At 42.5% G+C, this 22,357-nt stretch overlaps 2 protein-coding genes across 5 annotated transcripts in view; one reads left to right on the top strand and one right to left on the bottom strand.

Moving 5' to 3' along the window:
- LOC129822278 (signal recognition particle receptor subunit alpha-like) lies at nt 1–9,568 on the top strand. Its single transcript, XM_055880420.1, has 14 exons — nt 1–416; nt 1,654–1,737; nt 1,888–2,051; nt 2,291–2,451; nt 2,630–2,792; nt 2,897–3,053; nt 3,302–3,417; nt 3,540–3,658; nt 4,651–4,737; nt 4,921–5,093; nt 5,348–5,561; nt 5,785–5,948; nt 6,629–6,727; nt 8,551–9,568. Exons 1-14 carry the CDS (start codon nt 294–296, stop codon nt 8,677–8,679), a joined length of 1,953 nt encoding a protein of 650 aa, XP_055736395.1. The 5' UTR covers nt 1–293; the 3' UTR covers nt 8,680–9,568.
- The window catches only part of LOC129822279 (protein FAM118B-like), a 26,781-nt gene continuing 6,310 nt past the window's right edge, over nt 1,887–22,357 (bottom strand). For 3 of the 4 annotated variants that reach the window (XM_055880422.1, XM_055880421.1, XM_055880423.1), the window contains exons 2-8: nt 21,407–21,511; nt 20,902–21,205; nt 16,256–16,483; nt 13,333–13,461; nt 12,867–13,164; nt 12,516–12,578; nt 1,887–12,229 (exon numbers count right to left, since the gene is read on the bottom strand). In XM_055880422.1, the coding sequence (XP_055736397.1) occupies nt 12,216–12,229; nt 12,516–12,578; nt 12,867–13,164; nt 13,333–13,461; nt 16,256–16,483; nt 20,902–21,205; nt 21,407–21,504 (1,134 nt within the window). In that variant the 5' untranslated portion in view covers nt 21,505–21,511 and the 3' untranslated portion in view covers nt 1,887–12,215. The remainder of the gene's footprint in view (nt 12,230–12,515; nt 12,579–12,866; nt 13,165–13,332; nt 13,462–16,255; nt 16,484–20,901; nt 21,206–21,406; nt 21,512–22,357) is intronic. The other variant, XM_055880424.1, reaches the window with a different exon arrangement.

Here is a 22,357-nt window from a genome sequence, read left to right on the forward strand (position 1 = left end):
GACCACATTTTGGATGCCAACCGCTGTTAATCTCCCGAAGAAGAAGACCATTTCCTGGTCTTGCATCTGATGTGTCTAAAACAGTTTTAGTGGAGGTAGCTAGACTTGGGAGGACATTTTTCATTAGATAGTGTATGTCGGATTAGATTTCCCTCTCGAGGTGGAAGGCACTTAAAAGATTCGTCGGCTCACTTATTTATTACGTTTTTTTTTTTAAAGGTTCTCCATTTCACGTTTTTGTTAGTGTTTGTTTTCTTTACTTTGGTATATTCTCTCGTGTACATGGTGACAAGATGCTGGATTTCTTCACCATCTTCAGTAAGGGAGGCATAGTGTTGTGGTGTTTTCAGGGAACCGGTGTTACAGAATCCTTCACCGGTCCTGTCAATGCGCTGATCCGCTCCGTGATCCTTCAGGTGAGAAATGCTTTCAAATCAAGTGACAACTGTCATGTTTCCGTGCCGCCTAGCCGTGTGTATGTATGGTTGTTTTTCAGTATGCGCCAGAGCGTCTCCACTTCGTCAACAAACTGGCTAGCTAATTTAGCTAGGTAGCTTTCGTAGATACACATGTAAATTATTCTTTGTCTTAACTAAATATGATTCATGTTTAAAGTTAGCGCACTTGTTAGCTAGCTACCTAATGCTAGGAGTGAGTTAACTATATGGTTGCGTAATACAGACATGACATGGAGGATTTGGGAACTGGGGGTTACACGCACACAAATTATTTTGCCAGCCACATGACAATAGCACAGCATAGTGGGATTATCCCAAAATGCAAGACTATTACCACGTTGCTAGCTAACGTTAGATGTCAAATATTTATACTGAACAAAAAATATAAACGCAACATGCAGCAATTTCAAAGATGTTACTGCATTACAGTTCATATAACGAAATCCGTCAATTGAAATAAATTAATTAGGCCCTAATCTATGGATTTCACATGACTGGGAATACATTTTTTGGTACCAGATACTTTTTAGAAAGGTAGGGGGGTGGTCTGGATCAGAAAACTAGTCAGTATTTGGTGTGAACACCATGCAGTGCAACATTCCTTCACATAGAGTTGATCAGGCTGTTGATTGTGGAATGTTGTCCCACTCATCTTCAATGGCTGTGTGAAGTTGCTGGATTTTGACAAATTGGAACACGCTGTGTACATGTTGATCCAGAGCATCCCAAACATGCTCATTGGGTGACATGTCTGGCGAGTATGCAGGCCATGGAAGAACTGGAACATTTTTAGCTTCCAGGAATTGTGTACTGTGTGTTATCATGCTGAAAGATGAGGTGATGGTGGTGAATGAATGACACAACAATGGGCCTCAGGATATCAAATTTTATTTGTCACATGCGCCGAATACAACCGGTGTAGACCTTACTGTGAAATGCTTACAAGCATTTACAAATTTGTGCCAAACATTTGAGAGAAATAAGCTTTTTGTGCTTATGGAACATTTCTGGGATCTTTTATTTCAGCTCATGAAACATGGGACCAACACTTTACATGTTGCATTTATATTTTTGTTCGGTGTAGAACATATGTTCAAGACAAATGTTTACATATCAGTGATGAAACCTCTGATCTGTGTTACAGTATTGAGTAGCCTAATGTTAATGCTTCTCTGATTTTTTTGGTTTGTTTCAGGAACGCAGTGGCAACAATTCCTATACTCATGACGCCTTGAGTCTTAAGTACAAACTCGATAATGAGTTTGAGCTGGTTTTTGTGGTACGTTTCATATAGAAATGTGATTATAATGCACTGTAGTTCTATTTACTGAAGGAAAAGACCATACTAGCATACAGCAGTGTTAGCTTCTCATGCAGTCTGTGGTGTGGACTCAACTGACCATGTTTGTCTTTTCTTTTTTTTGTACAGGTGGGTTTTCAAAAAATCCTGACGCTGTCGTATGTTGACAAGTTCATAGATGATGTACAGCTCCACTTCAGGGATCGCTATAAGAATGAGCTGGAGCAAAAGGGGGCCCGTACACTGTTGAGCAGCTGTTTTGCATTTGAGGATGACTTCAAAATGCTTCTTTGGTAAGCAGTTTCACATCTTAGGGCTGATACTGCATACAGAGCTGAACTAATGGTGCATAAAGAGATAATATTATACTTTCAAACTAATTTGCTATGCTGAATCTCACACAACCAGCTGTTGAATTGTCAGCCCACAGGTCTACAAGGACCAGTAGGCTACTTGTATGAAATATAATTTCACAATACTTCAAGTCAAATGCTTCGTGCTTTGATTCTGTTACTGTCCTGTTGTGCTCTAGTGAGGCGGAGGAGAGCAGCAAAGCTCGAGGTCCTACCTCCATGAGGAGCTTCAATGCTTCCCTGAAATCCCAGAAAACTGTGAAGTCCATGATCGAGACAAAGGGAGGGGATAAGGGCAAGGAACAGGGTGGAAAGAAGAATAAGAATGCCAAAAAAGAAGGTAAGGGTTTGATGTGGTTATTATGGAGGTTTTGTTGGAATACAAGCACTTTGTCATGGTTCTTCCTTACACAATTTCGGTTTGAAACCAGTCCCATATTTTTTTCTTGTTTTAATTTCATGGGGACATTGATAATGTTTTGTATGGCAGGGGTTAGTTTCTGAAATCTTCCCCCCAGCTCCTGCTGCTGAGCCTGTGAAAGGGGAACAAGCCAAGGCTCCAGCCAGTGCCCAGAAGACAGTGGAGAATGGTAACCAGGGCTTGACCCAGGAGGAGATCATTCAGAAGAAGAGAGAGGAGTTTATACGCAAGCGCATGTGGGCACCTGCGGAGAAGCCCAGGTGAGTAGGGGGAGGAATGGAACACAATGTGGTTAAAGTTCTAATTCAGAATGTTACTGACAGTTGTTTCAGTACTGAAAGTCACATTGTTTCTTGCCTTTCAGTAAGTCCCCCAAACCTGCGAAGGAGAAAACCAAGGGGAAAGAGAAGCGGGTGTGGACCTTGGGTGGCAGCAGCACCAAGGAACTGGACTACAGCCAGCGCAATGGCAACGGTGCCCATGCTACTGGGGACCATGTCCTGGATGCTCAAGCTGACCCGGTATGTGCCTGTTGGGTTTGAGCGCAGCAGAGCTAATATTGCCTGGTTGTACCAGAGTGAATATCTGTGCTCACATTATTTGGAAAGTGAAACAATTGTGAGTGTAGTGGTCACTGGTTTAACCAGACTAGAGCTAATAGCCTTCAGGGATGCTCTGTTGGTACCTTAATAAATAAGGCCCATGTGGTGTAGAAGTGCTTAGTTTATAGGAATTGCACATCTTAATAAAGTCGTGTCTTGTTGTCCAGGGGATGCAGCTGAGCTCGATGAAGGGAGACCTGCTCGCTGTGGATTACGAGTCCAGCGAGGATGAGGAGGAAGATGCGGTGGAGAGGGTGGTAGTTGCTGACACAAGCAAACAAATGTGAGACACTTAGATTATTACATGTGTCAGATATTAAGAAGCATGGCTGAGCAATGGAAGCTTTGAATGGGACGTTGTGCCCTGTTGCACCTGACATAAGTATCCATTAAATTTTTTTTTAGCCCCAAAAAGGGTACTTTTGGGGGGATGTTTGGGATGCTCAAGGGCCTGGTGGGTTCCAAGAGTCTGAGCCAGGAGGACATGGAGCCAGTTCTGGACAAGATGAGAGACCACCTCATTGGTATGGACTCCTCTGTTCAACACTACAGTATCAGTTTAACACATGCACTCCCCTATGTATTTATTTAGACAGTGAAGCTAAAACTTTACATTTGTCTCTATACTCCAGCATTTTGGATTTCAGATCAAATGTTTCATATCAGGTGACCGTACAGAATGTCTTTTTTAATTTTTTTAGGGTATCTTCATACATATGTTTTAACATTTAGAAATGAAAGCACTATATATCTAGTCCCTCCATTTGAAGGTGTCGTACGTATTTGAAATAATTAACTTGTGGGGTAGTCAAAAGTTTAGTATTGGTCCCATATTCCTAGCGTGCAATGACATCAAGTTACAAACTTGTTGGCTGCATTTAAAGTTTGTTGTGTTACAGATTATGTTGCTGACAATAGAAAATAATGGTAAATAATGTATTGTCATTTTGGAGTCACTTATGGTGAAAATAATAATGTTCTTGAACACTTATACATTAATGTGGATGCTACCATGACTACGGATAATCCTGAATTGTGAATAATGAGTGAGAAAGTTAGAGGGATATATATATATATATCATACCTCCCTTGTTATTGGTAATTGTGAGAGGTCCGCATGCCTTGGGGGTATGATCTTTGTGCTTCTAACTTTCTCACTCATCATTATTAATGATTAATTCATGATTATCTGTAATCATGGTAGCATCCACATGTACTTCAAATGGGGGAGTAGATGCATAAAGTGCTTTCAATTCTATATGCTTAAACAGATATGTATGAAAATACCCTCAAATAAAAGGTGACATTCTGTACTGTCGCCTCATATGAAACATTTAATCTTAAATCCAAAATGCTGGAGTATAGAGACAAATGTTTTATCTTCACTGTCCAAATACATAAGGGAGTGTACATAACTAGCCAACCTTGATTTGTTCATGTCCTAGTTCACCTGAGGGAAAAGCTTCACAGTCGACTTGTATTCAATGAATACTTATGTCATCAATTTTTTTTGCAGCTAAGAATGTAGCAGCTGAAATTGCCTCCCAACTCTGTGACTCTGTAGCCAAGAAACTGGAGGGCAAAGTCATGGGTACCTTCACCAGTGAGTACAATTGTCTTCCACCCACCCAGCCAGAATAGAATAAGTCCACATTAGAATGAGTTTACCTGTGGAGAGATTGAAGTGAACTAGATGGACTTCTCTCCCCCAAAGAGATGCGAAGACACTGCACAACAGTTCAGAGTATACATCTTGCTCTGATAAAGCCCTCCCCTCTCTCTCTAGCTGTGGCATCAACAGTAAAGGGGGCCCTGCAGGACTCCCTGGTACAGATCCTGCAACCCAAGCGGCGTGTGGACATCCTGAGAGACGTCTTGGAGGCTCAGAGCCAGCGCAGGCCCTTCGTCATTACCTTCTGTGGGGTCAACGGGGTTGGCAAGTCCACCAACCTCGCCAAGGTTAGATCCACCAGTGTGTCAATGTTTTTTTTCTTCCTGTTAATCCATTATATTGAAAAGATTGGTATTGCTGGGGATTTTAAACCTGGGTTGCATCCATTTAACCAAACCAGGTCCTGGTTGGGACTTTCCTGGCTGTACTATGACCTAGATACATAGGCCACCGATAACCTAGTAAGTCCCCATTCAGACCACAGAAAAACCAGCAGGGAAAATAGTTTTATTTGCTGAAACCCTCCATCCTCTGTGTGCAGATCTCTTTCTGGCTAATCGAGAACGGTTTCACCGTGCTGATAGCAGCCTGTGACACATTCCGTGCGGGGGCCGTGGAGCAGCTGCGTACCCACCAGCGCCGCCTTAACTCCCTGCACCCCCCTCAGGACGACGGGGGACGGCCTGTAGTGCAGCTTTATGAGAAAGGCTACGGGAAGGACGCCGCTGGCATCGCCATGGAGGCTATCGCCTATGGTAACCATACCATGCCCCAGCTTGCCATTCATATATTAGATCATTTTAGCCCCATAGTATGCAATCGCTCTGTTGTCTGATCTCAATTAACTGTATGGTGATATGCAGGAGGGGTTCACGAATGCTTCTTAATTTATCACATATAAACTGAGTTTACGGACCATGCCAGACATCCATTCAACCAAGTGAAGAAATCCTCCTTTGTCTCCCCGTCTCTGTCCAGCCCGTAACCAGGCCTTTGATGTGGTGCTGGTGGACACAGCTGGACGGATGCAGGACAACACCCCACTGATGACGGCCCTGGCCAAGCTGATAGCTGTCAACATGCCTGACCTGGTGCTGTTTGTGGGGGAGGCGCTAGTGGGCAACGAGGCTGTGGACCAGCTAGTAAGAGTCCTTTTAGAACATATAACATCATACTGTTTAATCAGCCTCTGACACTCAGATCCCTAGAAGATAAAAAAAACGGACTGCCAAATAAATTCGCATGGGGATTTTAAACCTGGGTTGCATCCTGCATTTCTAAGCCAATTTCCTAAAATTGTTGAATATTGGAGCGAAGCAAATTTTTTATTCCGGTTTTAAAACTAATTTATTGTAATTCTACATATTCTGTCATGGAGCTGAGAACGTTTCACTTCTAGAGCTTTTTTTACACTTTGGATTTAGGTGATCTGAAAAAAAAAAACGCTTAGGCGGCCCATCCAAGGATTAAAATGGCATAAAAAAGCGAGCTTTAGCTGTACTTACAACCCTAGAAAGTTGAAATGGGCTATGCTATTGGATTATATTTTTCAATGTTGTGCAGATGGCACATTTTACATTTAAGTCATTTGGCAGACACTCTTATACAGAGTGCTTTACAAGAGCAATTAGGGTTCAAGTCCCTTGCTCAAGGGCACATCAACATATTTATCACCTAGTCGCTCGGGGATTCGAACCAGAGACCTTTCCGTTACTCACCCACTCTGCTTAACCGCTAGGCTACCTGCCACTTACTGTAACTGTTTGTTGATTTGCTTAGCTGTCTGTTGCACTCCACAACGAGTGCGATACTTTACTTTCAGGTGAAATTTAACCAGGCGCTGGCTGATCACTCCATGTCTGATAAGCCACGTCTCATTGATGGGATCGTTCTCACCAAGTTTGACACCATTGATGACAAGGTTTGTATGCCATTAAATACATGTAAAAATAAAAAGTTTCCTGATCTTTCTTATCCCTCAGATATAGGACAGACACTTCAGAACAAACTTCATTTTTATATTTTGTTGGGACTATCTGTTCCATGTTGTGAGTCTGTTATTTAATCAATTTGTATGGGCTAATAGCAGTAAGGCCAAAAATAATCTAATATATACAGTACCAGTCAAAAGTTTGGACACATCTACTCATTTAAGGGTTTTTCTTTATTTTTACTATTTTCTACATTGTAGAATAATAGTGAAGACATCAACACTATAAAATAACACATGGAATCATGTAGTAACCAAAAAAGTGTTAAACTAATCAAAATATATTGTGAGTTTCTTCAAAGTAGCCACCCTTTGGCTTAATGAGCGCTTTCCACACACAACCAGCTTCATGATGTAGTCACCTGGAATGCTTTTCCAACAGTCTTGAAGGAGTTCCCACATGCTGAGCACTTGTTGGCTGCTTTTCATTTACTCTGTTGTCCAACTCATCCCAATTGTGTTAAGGTCAGGTGATTGTGGAGGACAGGTCCTCATCACTCTCCTTAGTCAAATAGCCCTTACCCAGCATGGAGGTGTGTTTTGGATCATTGTCCTGTTGAAAAACAAATGATAGGATGGCGTAACTGGGAGTGCTGCAGAATGCTGTGGTAGCCATGCGCCTTGAATTTTAAATAAATCCGACAGTGTAACCAGCAAACCACCATCACACCACCATGTGTCACGGTGGGAACCACACGTGTAGATCATCCATTCACATACTCTGCGTCTCACAAAGATAGAGGTTGGAACCAAACATTTGGACTCGTCAGATCAAAGGACTTTCCACCTGTCTAATGTCCATTGCGCGTGTTTCTTGGCTCAATCATGTCTCTTATTGGTGTCCTTTTAGTAGTGGTTTCTTTACAGCAATTTTCCCATGAAGACCTGACTTCATGCAGTTGTGTCTAACTTGAACTCTTTGAAGCATTTATTTGGACTGCAATCTGAAGTGCAGTTAACTGTAATTAACTTGTCCTCTGCTGCAGAGGTAATTCTGGGTCTTCCTTTCCTGTGGCGGTCCTCATGAGAACCAGTTTCATCATAGCGCTTAATGGTTTTTGTGACTGCACTTGAAGAAATTATCCAGATGGACAGACCTTCATGTCTTAAAGTAATGATGGACTGTTTTTCTTTGCTTATTTGAGCTGTTCTTGCCATAATATGGACTCGGTCTTTTACCAAATAGGGCTCTCTTCTGTATACCACCCCTACAACGTCACAACACAATTGATTCTCAAACACATTAAGGAAAGAAATTTCACAAATAAACTTAAGGTACACCTGTTACTTGAAATGCATTCCAGGTGACTACCTTATGAAGCTGGTTGAGAGAATGCCAAGCGTGGCTACTTTGAAGAATCTGAAATAACACTTTGGATACCACATGATTCCATATGTGTTATTAGTTTGTCTGAACTAATATTCTACAATGTAGAAAATAGTAAAAATAAACCCTAGAATGAGTCAACTTTGACTGGTACTGTATATATTGTTATACTTCAAGGGGTCTTAAAATTAAAACTCATCCTTGGTCTGACCATCTTAAAACAATTCCATATAGCTTAGAACCCCCCCCCCCCAGCTTAGACTTATGGGTTAACAGAAGTCACTTAACAAAATGTCAGAGTTTTGAGACAATTGTTTGATGTTAGTCAAAGCTTTTAAACGCTGTTTATGACGTCCTAATCGGAATGTGTAAGAACAGAAGTCTGCGTGGTTTGTGGTAGCAAAGCTGACGTCACTCCTCCCTTCAGGTTGGCGCTGCTATCTCAATGACCTACATCACAGGACAGCCCATTGTGTTTGTCGGCACGGGCCAGACCTACAATGACCTGCGGAGCCTCAATGCCCGCGCTGTGGTGGGCGCCCTTATGAAGGCCTGAGTGGCTGCTGCCTGCATCTGTGTTCACCATCGTGACAAAGCCAACCAAACACTGCACTTTGAGATGTCCGGTCCTGCTAACCCTGTCCTGCAGTTCACATCCTAACTATGATCCTCCACATGGCACCAAACGCAAAACTCACAGGCTTCCTCCCAGCTCCGTCTGGGAACGGGGCGGTTGTTGACTTTTAAGCAACATTTAGAAAGCGAGAAATGGCACTAAGGTCTCTTGCATCCTCTGTAAACTGTTGGTCCAAATTCAAAAGTACCTCAATTTTGTTTAGCTTTAAAATGTGGTGAAGTAAAACGAGACATTTCCTGACTTTATATCCGATCAAATAGAGGATGTCAAATTCACTTCCTGGCATTTGGTGTCTTTTTTCCCCTTCACTTCAATGAGAAAATGTCAGGTATGAATGCTTGCTGGAGGTGACACGTTTCAGCAGCCACCCTGTCCCTGAGTAAAGCTTAGTGATCATAGTGCCTATCCCGTCTCCCTGAAGCATCACCACTGCAGGGGTGACAGTCTGCTTAAAACATCAATAAGCCTGCACTACATCCAGCAACTATCTTCTGTTTCTCTTGCTCTCCATGATGGACCACTATAACCCCCCCGATGCCCCCGCAATTGGAGAGTTCAATGCCCCTTCAATTTGGTGGAGGTGAAGAGACATGGGTTATTACATGTGGGGTTAAAAGTCCAGAGACGTCAAAGGTCTCTGGACAACTGGAGCAATAGCTTTCTACCCCTTTGTCATTTTTAAAACAAAATAACAAAGGGTCAAAAAATGTCTTACATTTTTCCAATCCCTATAATTTGCAGTAGTGCTATATAGATGTCAATTTGAGAATGTAAACATTTCTAAATAAAGCTGCTATAATAACCTGTAGCAACTTACAGCTTGTGTTTATACGTTTTCCAATTCCAACCTTGGAACATAAATGCTGATAGTGTGGTCTGGATAACAAAGGCAAAATGTAATCTCTTGGCAACATGGAAAAGTGTTGCAACAGGAAGAGTCGGGTGGCAACTGGTGTACAGTGCATTCGCGAAGTATTCAGCCCCCTTTTCCACATTTTATTTTACAGCCCTATTCTAAAATTGATTTAATTCCCTCAATCTACACCCCAAAACAGGTTTAGAAATGTTCTAATTTAAAGATGAACAGACCTTGTGTGAATAACTATTCATACCCTTTACTATGAGACAATTAATGCATGCTGATCCTTGAGCTGTTTCTACAACTTGAAGCCCACCTGTGGTAAATTCAATTTATGGGACATGATTTGGAAAGGCACACACCTGTCTATAAGGTCCTAGTTGACAATATGTCAGAGCAAAAACCAAGCCATGAGGTCAAAGGAATTGTCCGTAGGGCTCAGACAGGATTGCAGCATTGAAGGTCCCCAAGAAAACAGTCTCCATTCTTAAATGGAAGAAGTTTGGAACCACCCAAGACTCTTCCTAGAGCAGGCCACCCAGCCAAACTGACCAATCGGGGGAGAAGGGCCTTGGTCAGGGAGGTGACCAAGAACTCAATGGTCACTCTGACAGAGCTGCAGAGTTCCTCTGTGGAGATGGGAGAACCTTCCAGAAGCACTCCACCAATCAGGCCTTTATGGTAGTTGCCAGACAGAAACCACTCTTCAGTAAAGGCACATGACCGCCTGCTTTGAGTTCGCCAAAAGGCAGATGAAGGACTCTGACCATGAGAAACAAGATTTTCTGGTCTGATGAAACCAAGATTGAACTCTTTGGCCTGAATGCCAAGCATCACGTCTGGGGGAAACCTGGCACCATCCCTACAGTGAAGTGTGGGGGCAGCATCATGCTGTGGGGATGTTTGTCAGCGGCAGGAACTGGGAGACTAGTCAGGATAGAGGGAAAGATGAACAAAGGAGAGTACAGAGAGATCCTTGATGAAAACATGCCCCAGAGCGCTCAGGACCTCAGACTGGGGCGAAGGTTCACCTTCCAACAGGCCAATGACACCAAGACAATGTTGGAGTGCCTTCGGGACAAGTCTCTGAGTGGCCCAGCCCAAACCTGATCGAACATCTCTGGAGACCAGAAAATAGCTGTGCAGCGACACTCCCCATCCAACCTGACAGAGCTTGAGGATCTGCAGAGAAGAATGGGAGACACTCCCGAAATCCAAACCTGATCGAACATCTCTGGAGACCAGAAAATAGCTGTGCAGCGACACTCCCCATCCAACCTGACAGAGCTTGAGGATCTGCAGAGAAGAATGGGAGACACTCCCGAAATACAGATATGCCAAGTTTGTAGAGTCATACCCAAGAAGACTCAAGGCTGTAATCGCTGCCAAAGGTGCTTTAACAAAGCACTGAGTAAAGGGTCTGAATACCTATGTAAGTTTATTTTTACTTTTGCAAAATTGTCAACCTGTTTTTGCTTTGTCATTGGGTATTGTGTGTAGAAATAATATTTAATCCATTGTAGAATAAGGCTGTAACAAAATGTGGAAAGAGTCAAGGGTCTGAATACTTTCCGAATGCACTGTATGATACCAAAGTTTTATTTTTATATAGCACAAATACCTACAGATTTCACAAAACATGCAGTATTAAAAATCCAAAAGCCTTATAAAAGGACAGTATACTATTTTTTTTCAGCACGAGTGGCCAAGTGATTGTTACTTTAAAGATGCCTCATCTAACTCAATGGATGTCACTCTGCTGAACCTGCAGACAAGATTCTCAAAAACCTTTCAACATGTTACCATCCTTAACTGCTTCACAGATTGAACTAGCTGCTTTCAAGTTAGCATGTCATGCATTATTTTCAGAGACTACATAGTTAACGCCTATTGATGCTGTATGCTTTGAGACTTGACAGTTTCATAAGAGCACCGCATAGTTGATCCTAAACAGGGGAGGATGGGAAGAGCTATAGGACAGGCTCATTAATGTCTGGAATAAATGGAACGGTATCAAACATATGAAAACCACGTTTGACCCAGTTCCATTCAAGCCATTACAATGAGCCATCCTTCTATAGCGCATTCCACCAGCCTCCTCTGATGTGGATATGTTGTGCTACATTTTTGCCACGCCTGCTTCTCTTCAAATTCAGGGAGTCTTTAGCATATCTAGGTCCTCAGGACTCTGCAGCCATTCATTCAGGACAGGATTCATTTCCAAATTATGTTGAGCGAGAATCCAGGTCAGGGACGTCCTTACGGCATCCCTACTTCACACATCCATCAGTCTTCCATTTCCCTTGCCAACATCCTATTCCAGATGTTAGGGTGTAGGGAAACACTTAGATTGGGTTGCCAGCTGCTTTAACAGTTTACTTTCCTGTTAGCTCCTTGGCTGGGTCTTTCCTTTTGTCATGACAACCGGTAAAGGTGAAAATAAAAACAATAAGCGGGTGACTAGAGTAGTAACATGGGTCTCTTCTGGCCCATATTTGCCTGGCGGAGTAGTAGTAGATCTAATGAAACCTGAGTAGAAGTGGACTGAAGGAACTGTGGATGAAAATGACTGATACTCCTGTCTGTTTTGTGCCTGTCAAGAAGGATAGTCTGGGCAGAAAGAGAGGGAAAACAAATAAAATATGAGGACCAACAGCTGTATATTACCACAGACTGCCATGCATTACAGGTAAGCCAGTTGTGTGTAAAGGGGTATGAATTCCAAGGAGGTTTTCACTTATGAAATGCCTGGATATAAGCTTAATAAACAGGTATATTCTAAAATCCTGGATATAAGCTTTATAAACAGGTATATTCTAACAGGATGAAATAAAGTGGATTTTGGGAAATGCCTCTTGCATGCGAGCACCGACAAAGAGAAGCACACAATCCTAACCTTGGAGGCTTTTCTGTGAATGAAAGCCATTCTGGGTTTCCTGTTCTTCTTGGGAGGGAGATCCTATGAAAATCAATGAAATCAACAGATTAACAAATAATAGCATAGCGAGAGCAAACAAAGTAGCTACTCAGGTTTAAACAGGCTAATGTGCAACTCGGCTCACTAAAATAGAATTCCTCAGTAGCATCACCGTAAGATAAGATCCAAGCCCTAAGTAGATAATTGTTTTACGATTTACACTTCAGTAACATACCACCAACTAGTAAGTGATCCATTGTAGGAAATGGATACAGTATGATTACTAAACATACAGTGAGTGAGTAATTTCACTGAAACTGGCTTCTTTACCCCAGCCGTTAGTGACAGCGTCGCGGTTGCAGATCTCGTTGGCCAGCCGTTCAAAGTACTCAGGCAGGTCGGAATATTCATTGCCGTAAGAGATGACCTTGATGCCCTTGTCTAGCATGTTGTCCCGCAGCTTCTTGAACTCTCCCACGTCCTCACGCCGCACCAGCATGAAGTGCTCCAGGTCCGACTTGTGTTTGACCGCCTCCAGGAACAGAGCCTGGAAGGTGGTGTCGTCCACCGTGCGCCCGCAGCCCAGGAACACAAACGACTTGGTCTCATACAGTTTCTGGATCTCCCTCTGTCAAACCAAAGGAGTTCAGTTTGCATTATGACACTGACATAATTAACTTCACTACAATTTAACAACACGATGGGTCTTAAATTGGTTGAAAAAAGTAAAACGGCAACTGCTAAGCGCTGAAACATTTACAGGGTATAATTTAGAAAGGCTGCCTGTCTCACTCACCATGACCTCCGTGTTCCTCAGTACATTCTGGTAGCCAGCAGGGTGCAGTACAATACCGCTGGGATTCGTGTAAACGCCGTGAATGTGCAAAACACTCAAACTTCTCTTCCCCTGAGCCCACTCCAGGACCTGTACGGACACAAACATTTCACAGTCCGTCACACCAAATCCTGTTCTCACTGGGTAGGGAGTGACACCGCTAATGTCAGACAGGGATATTAGTCCTGATGGAGACAGGGCATAAATACCACACCTGAAGGTCAATATCGCAGGCTTAATACATGTGAATCATTTAAGACTCAATTATTTTCAACAAGTCTACATAAATAACAATCCATGTTGGGTTCCTGCTAAGGTAAGAGCGTTTATAAGTTCTGCTTAAGGAAAAATGTTAGTTGATATTTCTGATCAAAGACCAATATTGATTCATCCATAAATGTTGACAACAGTTGGAAGTTTGAAACTTTGACCTTGCCATATACTAACTACATCCTACTTCTGTCAGAGACAAAAGACCTTCACAGGTCAATGCATTGACCACTTTCTCTGGTTTAAGGACACCATATTAGAAGGGCAACACTATTAGAAGACATATGTTGGTCTTTGAATCAAACGTTTTCCCTTGAATTCACCTTTAATAAGCCTTAATGTTTTATGTGCAAGAGCATTCCCTGTGTTGTGAGCCTAAACCTGTGACAGTAGTATAGTTAAACTGTCATGCCCTCAGTCTTTCATCAACTACTTCCTCTGATGGCACCTGAAAGTCACAGGGGGCCAAAGCCTATGTTCCAATGCCCACACTTGCATACCACTTAGAATACATGCCCAATATATTGCTTATTAAATAGATGACAATTTTAAAACATTTAACGTTTAAACGGCAATTGTCTTTATCCTTTAAACATTCTGAATAAAAATCATTAAATGATGTGAATTACAACGCAGATCTGGTTCAATGCAGTTCCGGCTACCATACGGCGCTCATCTTACTGCTGTCCCCAACCCACTCAGCAACAAATGGTAGTTAATGACGTTTTTAGGTTCTCTGCTGTGTGCCTCTCCTCCATGTTCTCAGTGGTCAGCACATGGGACTTCATGTCCCACTTCTCATCAATGTGATGGCTCATTGCAGTGATGTATGACAGCGTGTTCATAGATGTTCAACAATGTTGTTAATGCCACTTATGGGGTGTCTTAGAGCTCATACTTTGTACTTGCAGAACAATCATTGTACAATTTCTCCATCCAGGCCGTCACGGTTTTTCGACATGGCATCTTGTAGTCTGGTTCTAGATATGCCATCAGGGCATTGAAGCTATGCCATCAGGGCATTGAAGCAGACATCCTCTAGCATTGACAATGGCTGCATATCAACCGCAATCATTTCTGTAATCAGCGCTATAATTTTCTCACTGTCCCTTATCACACTTCTTTGGTGTGAAGAGCCTGTCTAATGTCTGTTGGGGGCCTGCGCTACTGTCAGCAACGGTTCAAATGGTAAAGCATTGTACTTGTACTGCAGCTCAATTCCACCTCACAAACTATGCATTTCACCACCTTCTCATTTAACTTCTCTAAGTATTGCCATACAGGACTTCACGGTTGTCATGTCCCTGTCTCACTCTCTGATGATGATGATTGGGACCTGTTAGTGGTAGTTTTGTGATAACTCCACTGATTTTAATTTTGTGGGGATTTTTTTTTCAGTTAGGGATTTTTTTCAAAACGATTATCCCAATTTAATTGAAATGTTCACACCCAACTGCTTCATAGCAAAGTGGTATGCTAGTGTGGCTTCTGCAACAGAGCCTAGACCTGCATTGCATAAATAATACACTACATGACCAAAACTAGGTGGACACCCCTTCAAATTAGTGGATTGACTATTTCAGCCACACCCGCTGCTGACAGGTGCATAAAATCGAGCACACAGCCATGCAATCTCCATAGACAAACATTGGCATTAGAATGGCCCGTACTGAAGAGCTTAGTGAATTTCAATGTGGCACTGTCATAGGATGCCACAATTCCAACAAGTCGGTTCTTAAAATTTCTGCCATGCTAGAGCTGCCCTGTCAACTGTAAGTTGTTATTGTGAAGTGGAAACGTCTAGGAGCAACAACGGCTCAGCCGCTAAGTGGTAAGCCACACAAGCTCACAGAACGGGACCGCAGAGTGCTGAAGCACGTACAAATCGTCTTTCCTCAGTTGCAACATTCACTACTGAGTTCCAAACTGCCTCTGGAAGCAATGTGAGCACAAGAACTGTTAGTCAGGAGCTTCATGACATGGGTTTCCTTGGCCGTGCAGCCGCACACAAGCCTAAGATCACCATGCACAATGGCAAGCATTGGGTGGAGTGTTGTAAAGCTAGCCGACATTGGACTCTGGAGCAGTGGAGGGATGAATCACGCTTCACCATCTGGCAATCAGACAGTCTAGACGATTGTGTGCTTCCAACTTTGTGGCAACAGTTTGGGGAAGGCCCTTTCCTGTTTCAAGAACTTGGAAGAACTTGACTGGCCTGCACAGAGCCCTGAACTCAACCCCATTGAACACCTTTGGAATGAATTGGAACGCCAACTGCGAGCCAGGCCTAATCGGCCAACCTTCACTAATGCTCGTGGCTGAATGGAAGCAAGTCTCCGCAGCAATGTTCCAACATCTAGTGGAAAGCCTTCTCAGAAGAGTGGAGGCTGTTATAGCAGCAAAGGGGGGCCCCTCCAATGATTTTGGAATGAGATGTTCGACGAGCATACTTTTAGCCATATAGTGTATTTTCTGGTAAATCCCCAATTGACATCCATCCATGATGTGTTATTGCAGTGAAAATTATGTACACACAATTTAGAATTTGTCCCTAAAGAGCACACAAGGCCATGACTATAGCGATCTTTCCAAAAGGAAAAGGATCCGTTTTTACCTTCTTCTCATCAGTTAGGTCCAGAGACTCCAGCTTCGATCCCTGGTGGGCTGCGTAGATCTCCAGCAGGTTGTCAAAGTTGGTGGTGAGAACCAGCGCGCCACTCTCCATCAACTGCAGTACGGAGCGGAGAAGGTGCTTCCCCGCGTTCTCCATCTTACACTCCAGATCGTCAAACACCTCGTACAGGCAGTCCTTGAAGAAGGTGGACCGCACATTGCCTGTTCTCTGCAATGATATGGCAGGAGCACAATTAATAGAGGTTAGTGGGTGTGTATTGATTATACAGATTATACCGCTGGTACTTAACTACTAGGAGGGAGACCATTTAGAAAAGCATTTTCAGGTTTTTAAAAGGTACAATAAAGCATTTATGACTGGTTGTTATAGTCATGTAAATGAAAGGTGAAAATGTTTTTCCATCAGTAGCAGGGGCATGTAAACAGTTGCTGTACACGGTGAGTCCAATTGCTATGGAGCAGAGAGTTAGAGGGCAGGCTGTTTGAGTAGCCATGCGATTATGGCCGTCTGTAATGGATAAATCTCATTACTCAGAGCTACGCCGAACGCACACTCTACCTGGCAGTGGCTGTAGGAAAACAAAGGAGAAGGGCTGGCCCGCTATGAATAGCGCACACAGCACAAGCGAGCTTAGCGCACACAGCACAAGCGAGCTGCCTGGCCGACTGCTGGACTGTCTAGAGATTAGAGATCTAGTGGGCTAATTAACTAACAGGATCCCTTTTCACAGGAAGGAAGTCATTATCACCAAGAGCAGGCATCTAGCTACACACTCACCCTGCTGTTGACTTTTGCACCGAATGCATTCTCCTTTTGTTTGAGGACATACATAATGACTAAATAAGGTAAAGTAGTACCATGCTCTGATCCTGAGATTGATATAGCCTAGGATGAGACACTAACGTTGAGTTGTTTTCAACTAACCTGGTCCTAAACAGGGAAAGTTATAATAATTGTCCTTAGTATTTTGCCTAGGTCATTCAACGACAGCATGAAAGGATTTAGGTCACAAACATGCTGATTCTAACCTTCAGATTAGACTCATTAACTGACATTACGGGCCAAAACACAGCACTAATCCACAGTTATTTACATTGTTTAGATTGCTCTCGTTATGGCACCAATACCATTGGGTTAAACTGCTGTGTTCCCACCCATTATTTGATCCCTTCTTGAGATGAGGGACACTCCCTTCTCGCAGAAGCCTCGGTTCTCTTCAGCTGTTCTGTGAACAAGCACCCAGTGGGCACACACTGGTTGAATGAAATTACGTTGATCCAACATGGAATAGACGTTGAATTGACGTCTGTGCATGGTGGGCAACAATGTGACTAAAAGACTAAACAAGGTGAAGCCATGACAAATTTCTCCTTCTACACTCTACGACAGTCCTCAAGCTACATGAGTCCTCTTTTCAATGCGTTTCTTTCTCTTTACACTTTCAGCATACTAGGTAGAGGTCAACCGATTAATCGGAATGGGCGATTAATTAGGGACTATTTCAAGTTTTCAAAACAATCGGTAATCAGCATTTTTGGACACCGATTATGGCCGATTACATTGCACTCCACGAGAAGACTGCGTGGCAGGCTGACTACCTGTTATGCGAGTGCAGCAAGGAGCCAAGGTAAAGTCCTAGCTAGCATTAAACTTATCTTATAAAAAACAATCAATCTTAACATAATCACTAGTTAACTACACATGGTTGATGACATTACTAGTTTATCTAGCTTGTCCTGCGTTGCATACAATCGACGCGGTGCCTGTTAATTTATCATTGAATCACAGCCTACTTCGCCAAACGGGTGATTTAACAAGCGCATTCGCAAAAAAAGCACTGTCATTGCACCAATGTGTAACTAACCATAAACATCAATGCCTTTCTTAAAATCAATACACAAGTATTTTTAAACCTGCAAATTTAGTTAATATTGCCTGCTAACATGAATTTCTTTTAACTTCTTATGGCTGCAGCGGCAGTATTGAGTAGCTTGGATGAAAGGTGCACAGAGGTGCCCAGAGTAAACAGCCTGCTCCTCATTCATAGCTGCTAATATATGCATATTATTATTAGTATTGGATAGAAAACACTGAAGTTTCTAAAAAAATTATGTCTGAGTATACAGAACTCATATGGCCGGCAAAAACCTGAGAAAATATCCAAACAGGAAGTGGAAATTCTGAGGCTGGTGGATTTTCAACCAAGATCCCATTGAAATTACAGCGATATATGAATGGGTTTGCACTTCCTACGGCTTCCACTAGATGTCAACAGTCTGTAGAACTTTGTCTGATGACTCTACTGTAAAGGGGGGCCGAATGAGAGAATAATTAGTCACCACTGCCATGACCTGACCATGCTTTCACCATGCGAGTTCACATAAGAGGGAGCTCCGTTCCATCGCTCATCTGAAGTCAATGTAATTCTCCGGTTGGAACGTTATTCAAGATTTATGTTAACAACATTCTAAAGATTGATTCAATACATCATTTGACATGTTTATACTGACTGTTACGGAACTTTTGGACATTTCGTCACGTTTTAGTGAACGCGCTTGTGACCTAACAATCGTTTGTGGTGCTTTCGCTGAAAAGCATATTTGAAATCGGACACTTTGGTGGGATTAACAACAAGATTACCTTTAAAATGGTATAAGACACATGTATGTTTAAGGAATTTTAATTATGAGATTTCTGTTGTTTTGAATTTGGCGCCCTGCACTTTCACTGGCTGTTGTCATATCATCCCGTTAACGGGATTGCAGCCATAAGGGAAATTGTGTCACTTCTCTTGCGTTCTGTGCAAGCAGAGTCAGGGTATATGCAGCAGTTTGGGCCGCCTGGCTTGTTGCGAACTGTGTGAAGACCATTTCTTCCTAACAAAGACCGTAATTAATTTGCCAAAAATGTACATAATTATGACATAACATTGCTGTTACATTGCACAACCTTCAATATTTAGACTTAGAGATGCCACCCGTTAGATAAAATACGGAACGGTTCCGTATTTCACTGAAAGAATAAACGTTTTGTTTTCGAAATGATCGTTTCCGGATTTGACCATATTAATGACCTAAGGCTCGTATTTCTGTGTTATTATATTATAATTAAGTCTATGATTTGATAGAGCAGTCTGACTGAGCGGTGGTAAGCAGCAGGCTCGTAAGCATTCATTCAAACAGCACTTTCCTACATTTGCCTGCAGGTCTTCGCTGTGCTTCAAGCATTGCGCTGTTTATAACTTCAAGCCTATCAACTCCCGAGATTAGGCTGGCAATACTAAAGTACCTATTAGAACATCCAATAGTCAAAGGTATATGAAATACAAATAGTAGAGAGAGAAATAGTCCTATAATAACTACAACCTAAAACTTCTTACCTGGGAATATTGAAGACTCATGTTAAAAGGAACCACCAGCTTTCATATGTTCTGAGCAAGGAACTTAAACGTTAGCTTTTTTACATGGCACATATTGCACTTTTACTTTCTTCTCCAACACTTTGTTTTTGCATTATTTAAACCAAATTGAACATATTTCATTATTTATTTGAGACTAAATTGATTTTATTGATGTATTATATTAAGTTAAAATAAGTGTTCGTTCAGTATTGTTGTAATTGTCATTATTACAAATATATAAAAATCGTCCGATTAATCGGTATCGGCTTTTTTTGGTCCTCCAATAATCGATATTGTCGTTGAAAAATCATCGACCTCTAATACTAGGTTCTAAAGAATTTGAGATTCAGGCTACTTCATATTGCAAGCGCCATACATCTATAATTCACTATTCAATTGTTTTATGTTCCGCTACAATTGCGTGCCCCGTTCTGATAAGATGCGCACCACCGCCTGCTAAGAACAGAAAAATATTAGCCATGGACCCTGTGGCAGTGTAATCACCTGATCTGCATGATTGTGAACCAGGAATAAAAGCGATGGATAAACCCACACTGGGCAGTTGGTTCCTTTTGTGACAACAGGCGGGCTGCTGAAACAAAGCATGTTTAAGCAATTTGAAAGGAGCGATGAGACATGACTAACACTGAAGGCAGATGGTATTAAGGCCTCATCAACCGGTTATGGTTTGAGCTGACCTGGTATGAAGGGGATACGGGCCGGTACGGAAATCCAAAAATGTTTCCCCTTGAATTTCTCCGTCATTTAGTCTCGGTCCACTGATTCGTTGACTTATTGAGAGAAATCAATGGGAGGTTATTCACTGGGGGGGATTTCTTCATCTAGCGAATCAAATAACAGGCCTTAAAAGTCCTTAATAACCTGAGTGCCAGAACTGGTTGAGCCAACTGTGTGGCTTTGAAAACAAGGAATTGAATGATGACGTGTTGTAGTAATTCATCAGTGCTGTACTTAAGGTTAGGGCATCACCTTTTACACAGAACACTGGTTGAAAAACCTGAATCAAACGTTTTAGAATTTAGATAAAAACATTGAACTATGCTGACTCCTTGCCACTGTCATTCCCACTATGATTACAAATCCCAATAAAGGAAAGTTTACAATGAAAGTCACTGGTGTGTCTCAACCAGCTGGAGACAGTGTATTGGCAGTGTGCTGTCCACATCTGGCTGTATGTGTGCGCACAGGAGCGGGGAAGCCTTACCGGAGAGAGCTTCTGGATGAGGTCATGAGCCACGTGGACTAGGTTCTTGTCCTCCTGCAGGCTCTTCTGAAAACGCCTACTCTCCTCTTCCTCGAGGAGGTCAAAGTCGTTGGCCGCGTCCAACAAGGCCTGGATCAAACCCTTCCAGGAGCGCAACGCGGGGACCTGAGGGGCCACAGCTGAACTCACCCCTGTACCAATAACTAGGACCAGCTCGGGCGCCCGCTTGGTCTTCAGGCTGGGCAGCAGTTTCCTTTGGGGCAGGCAGAGATTGAGTGATGGTTCCATTGATGGTTCCCAAATCCTTAGACAACATGAAGGTTAAACAAATCATGGCAAGTTTACTTGGCTGCTGTTTAACTCAAACCTAGGCAAAAGGTAAAGAATGGGTTTAGAAACAGAAACTAAGAGAAAAAGTTCCTGACCAGTCTTATATTGATAATGCCTTGGCATATAAAGAGTAACTGAGTACTAAATGTAGGCTACTCATATCAATTTTTGATACCTGGGTTTTTTGGTGTTGGAGTCAACATCCTGAGTATCAGCATGAGCTGGTCGCTTCTCGGTTTTCACAGTCACAACAGAGGCCACCACAGAGGCCATTCAGCTCCTGTAAGACAACCATGAGATTGAATATACAGTTGAAGTCGGAAGTTTACATACACCTTAGCCAAATACATTTAAAACTCAGTTTCACAATTCCTGACATTTTATCCTAGTAAAAATACCCTGTCTTAGGTCAGTTAGGATCACCACTTTATTTTAAGAATGTGAAATGTCAGAAATAGTAGAGTGATTTATTTCAGCTTTTATTTATTTCATCACATTCCCAGTGGGTCAGATGTTAACATGCACTCAATTAGTATTTGGTAGCATTGCCTTTAAATTGTTAAACTTGGGTCGAACGTTTCGGGTAGCCTTCCACGAGCTTCCCACAATAAGTTGGGTGAATTTTGGCCCATTCCTCCTGTCAGGTCTGTAGGACTCTGCTTGCTCGCACACACTTTTTCAGTTCTGCCTACACATTTTCTTTTGGATTGAGGTCAGGGCTTTGTGATGGCCACTCTAATACCTTGACTTTGTTGTTCTTAAGCCATTTTTCCACAACTTTGGAAGTATGCTTGGAATCATTGTCCATTTGGAAGACCCATTTGCGACCAAGTTTTAACTTCCTGACTGATGTTTTGAGATGTTGCTTCAATATATCCACAATTTTTCTTCCTTGTGAAGCCATCTATTTGTGAAGTGCACCAGTCCCTCCTGCAGCAAAGCACCCCCAAAACATGATGCTGCCACCCCCGTGCTACACGGTTGGGATGGTGTTCTTCGGCTGGCAAGCCTCCCCATTTCACTCCAAACATAACGATGGTCATTATGGCCAAACAGTTATATTTCTGTTTCATCAGACCAGAGGACATTTCTTCAAAAAGTACAATCTTTGTCCCCATGTGCAGTT

This window comes from Salvelinus fontinalis, chromosome 24 (genome assembly GCF_029448725.1).
Source record: "Salvelinus fontinalis isolate EN_2023a chromosome 24, ASM2944872v1, whole genome shotgun sequence".
NCBI classification, from domain to species: domain Eukaryota; kingdom Metazoa; phylum Chordata; class Actinopteri; order Salmoniformes; family Salmonidae; genus Salvelinus; species Salvelinus fontinalis.

What these genes read in the sequence shown, in the direction of transcription:
- LOC129822278 (XM_055880420.1), top strand. Translation starts at nt 294, where the DNA reads ATGCTGGATTTCTTCACCATCTTCAGTAAGGGAGGCATAGTGTTGTGG. An exon ending in CATGGAGGCTATCGCCTATG is followed by an intron (nt 5,562 to 5,784) that starts GTAACCATACCA and finishes GTCTCTGTCCAG; the next exon opens with CCCGTAACCAGGCCTTTGAT. An exon ending in ACGAGGCTGTGGACCAGCTA is followed by an intron (nt 5,949 to 6,628) that starts GTAAGAGTCCTT and finishes CTTTACTTTCAG; the next exon opens with GTGAAATTTAACCAGGCGCT.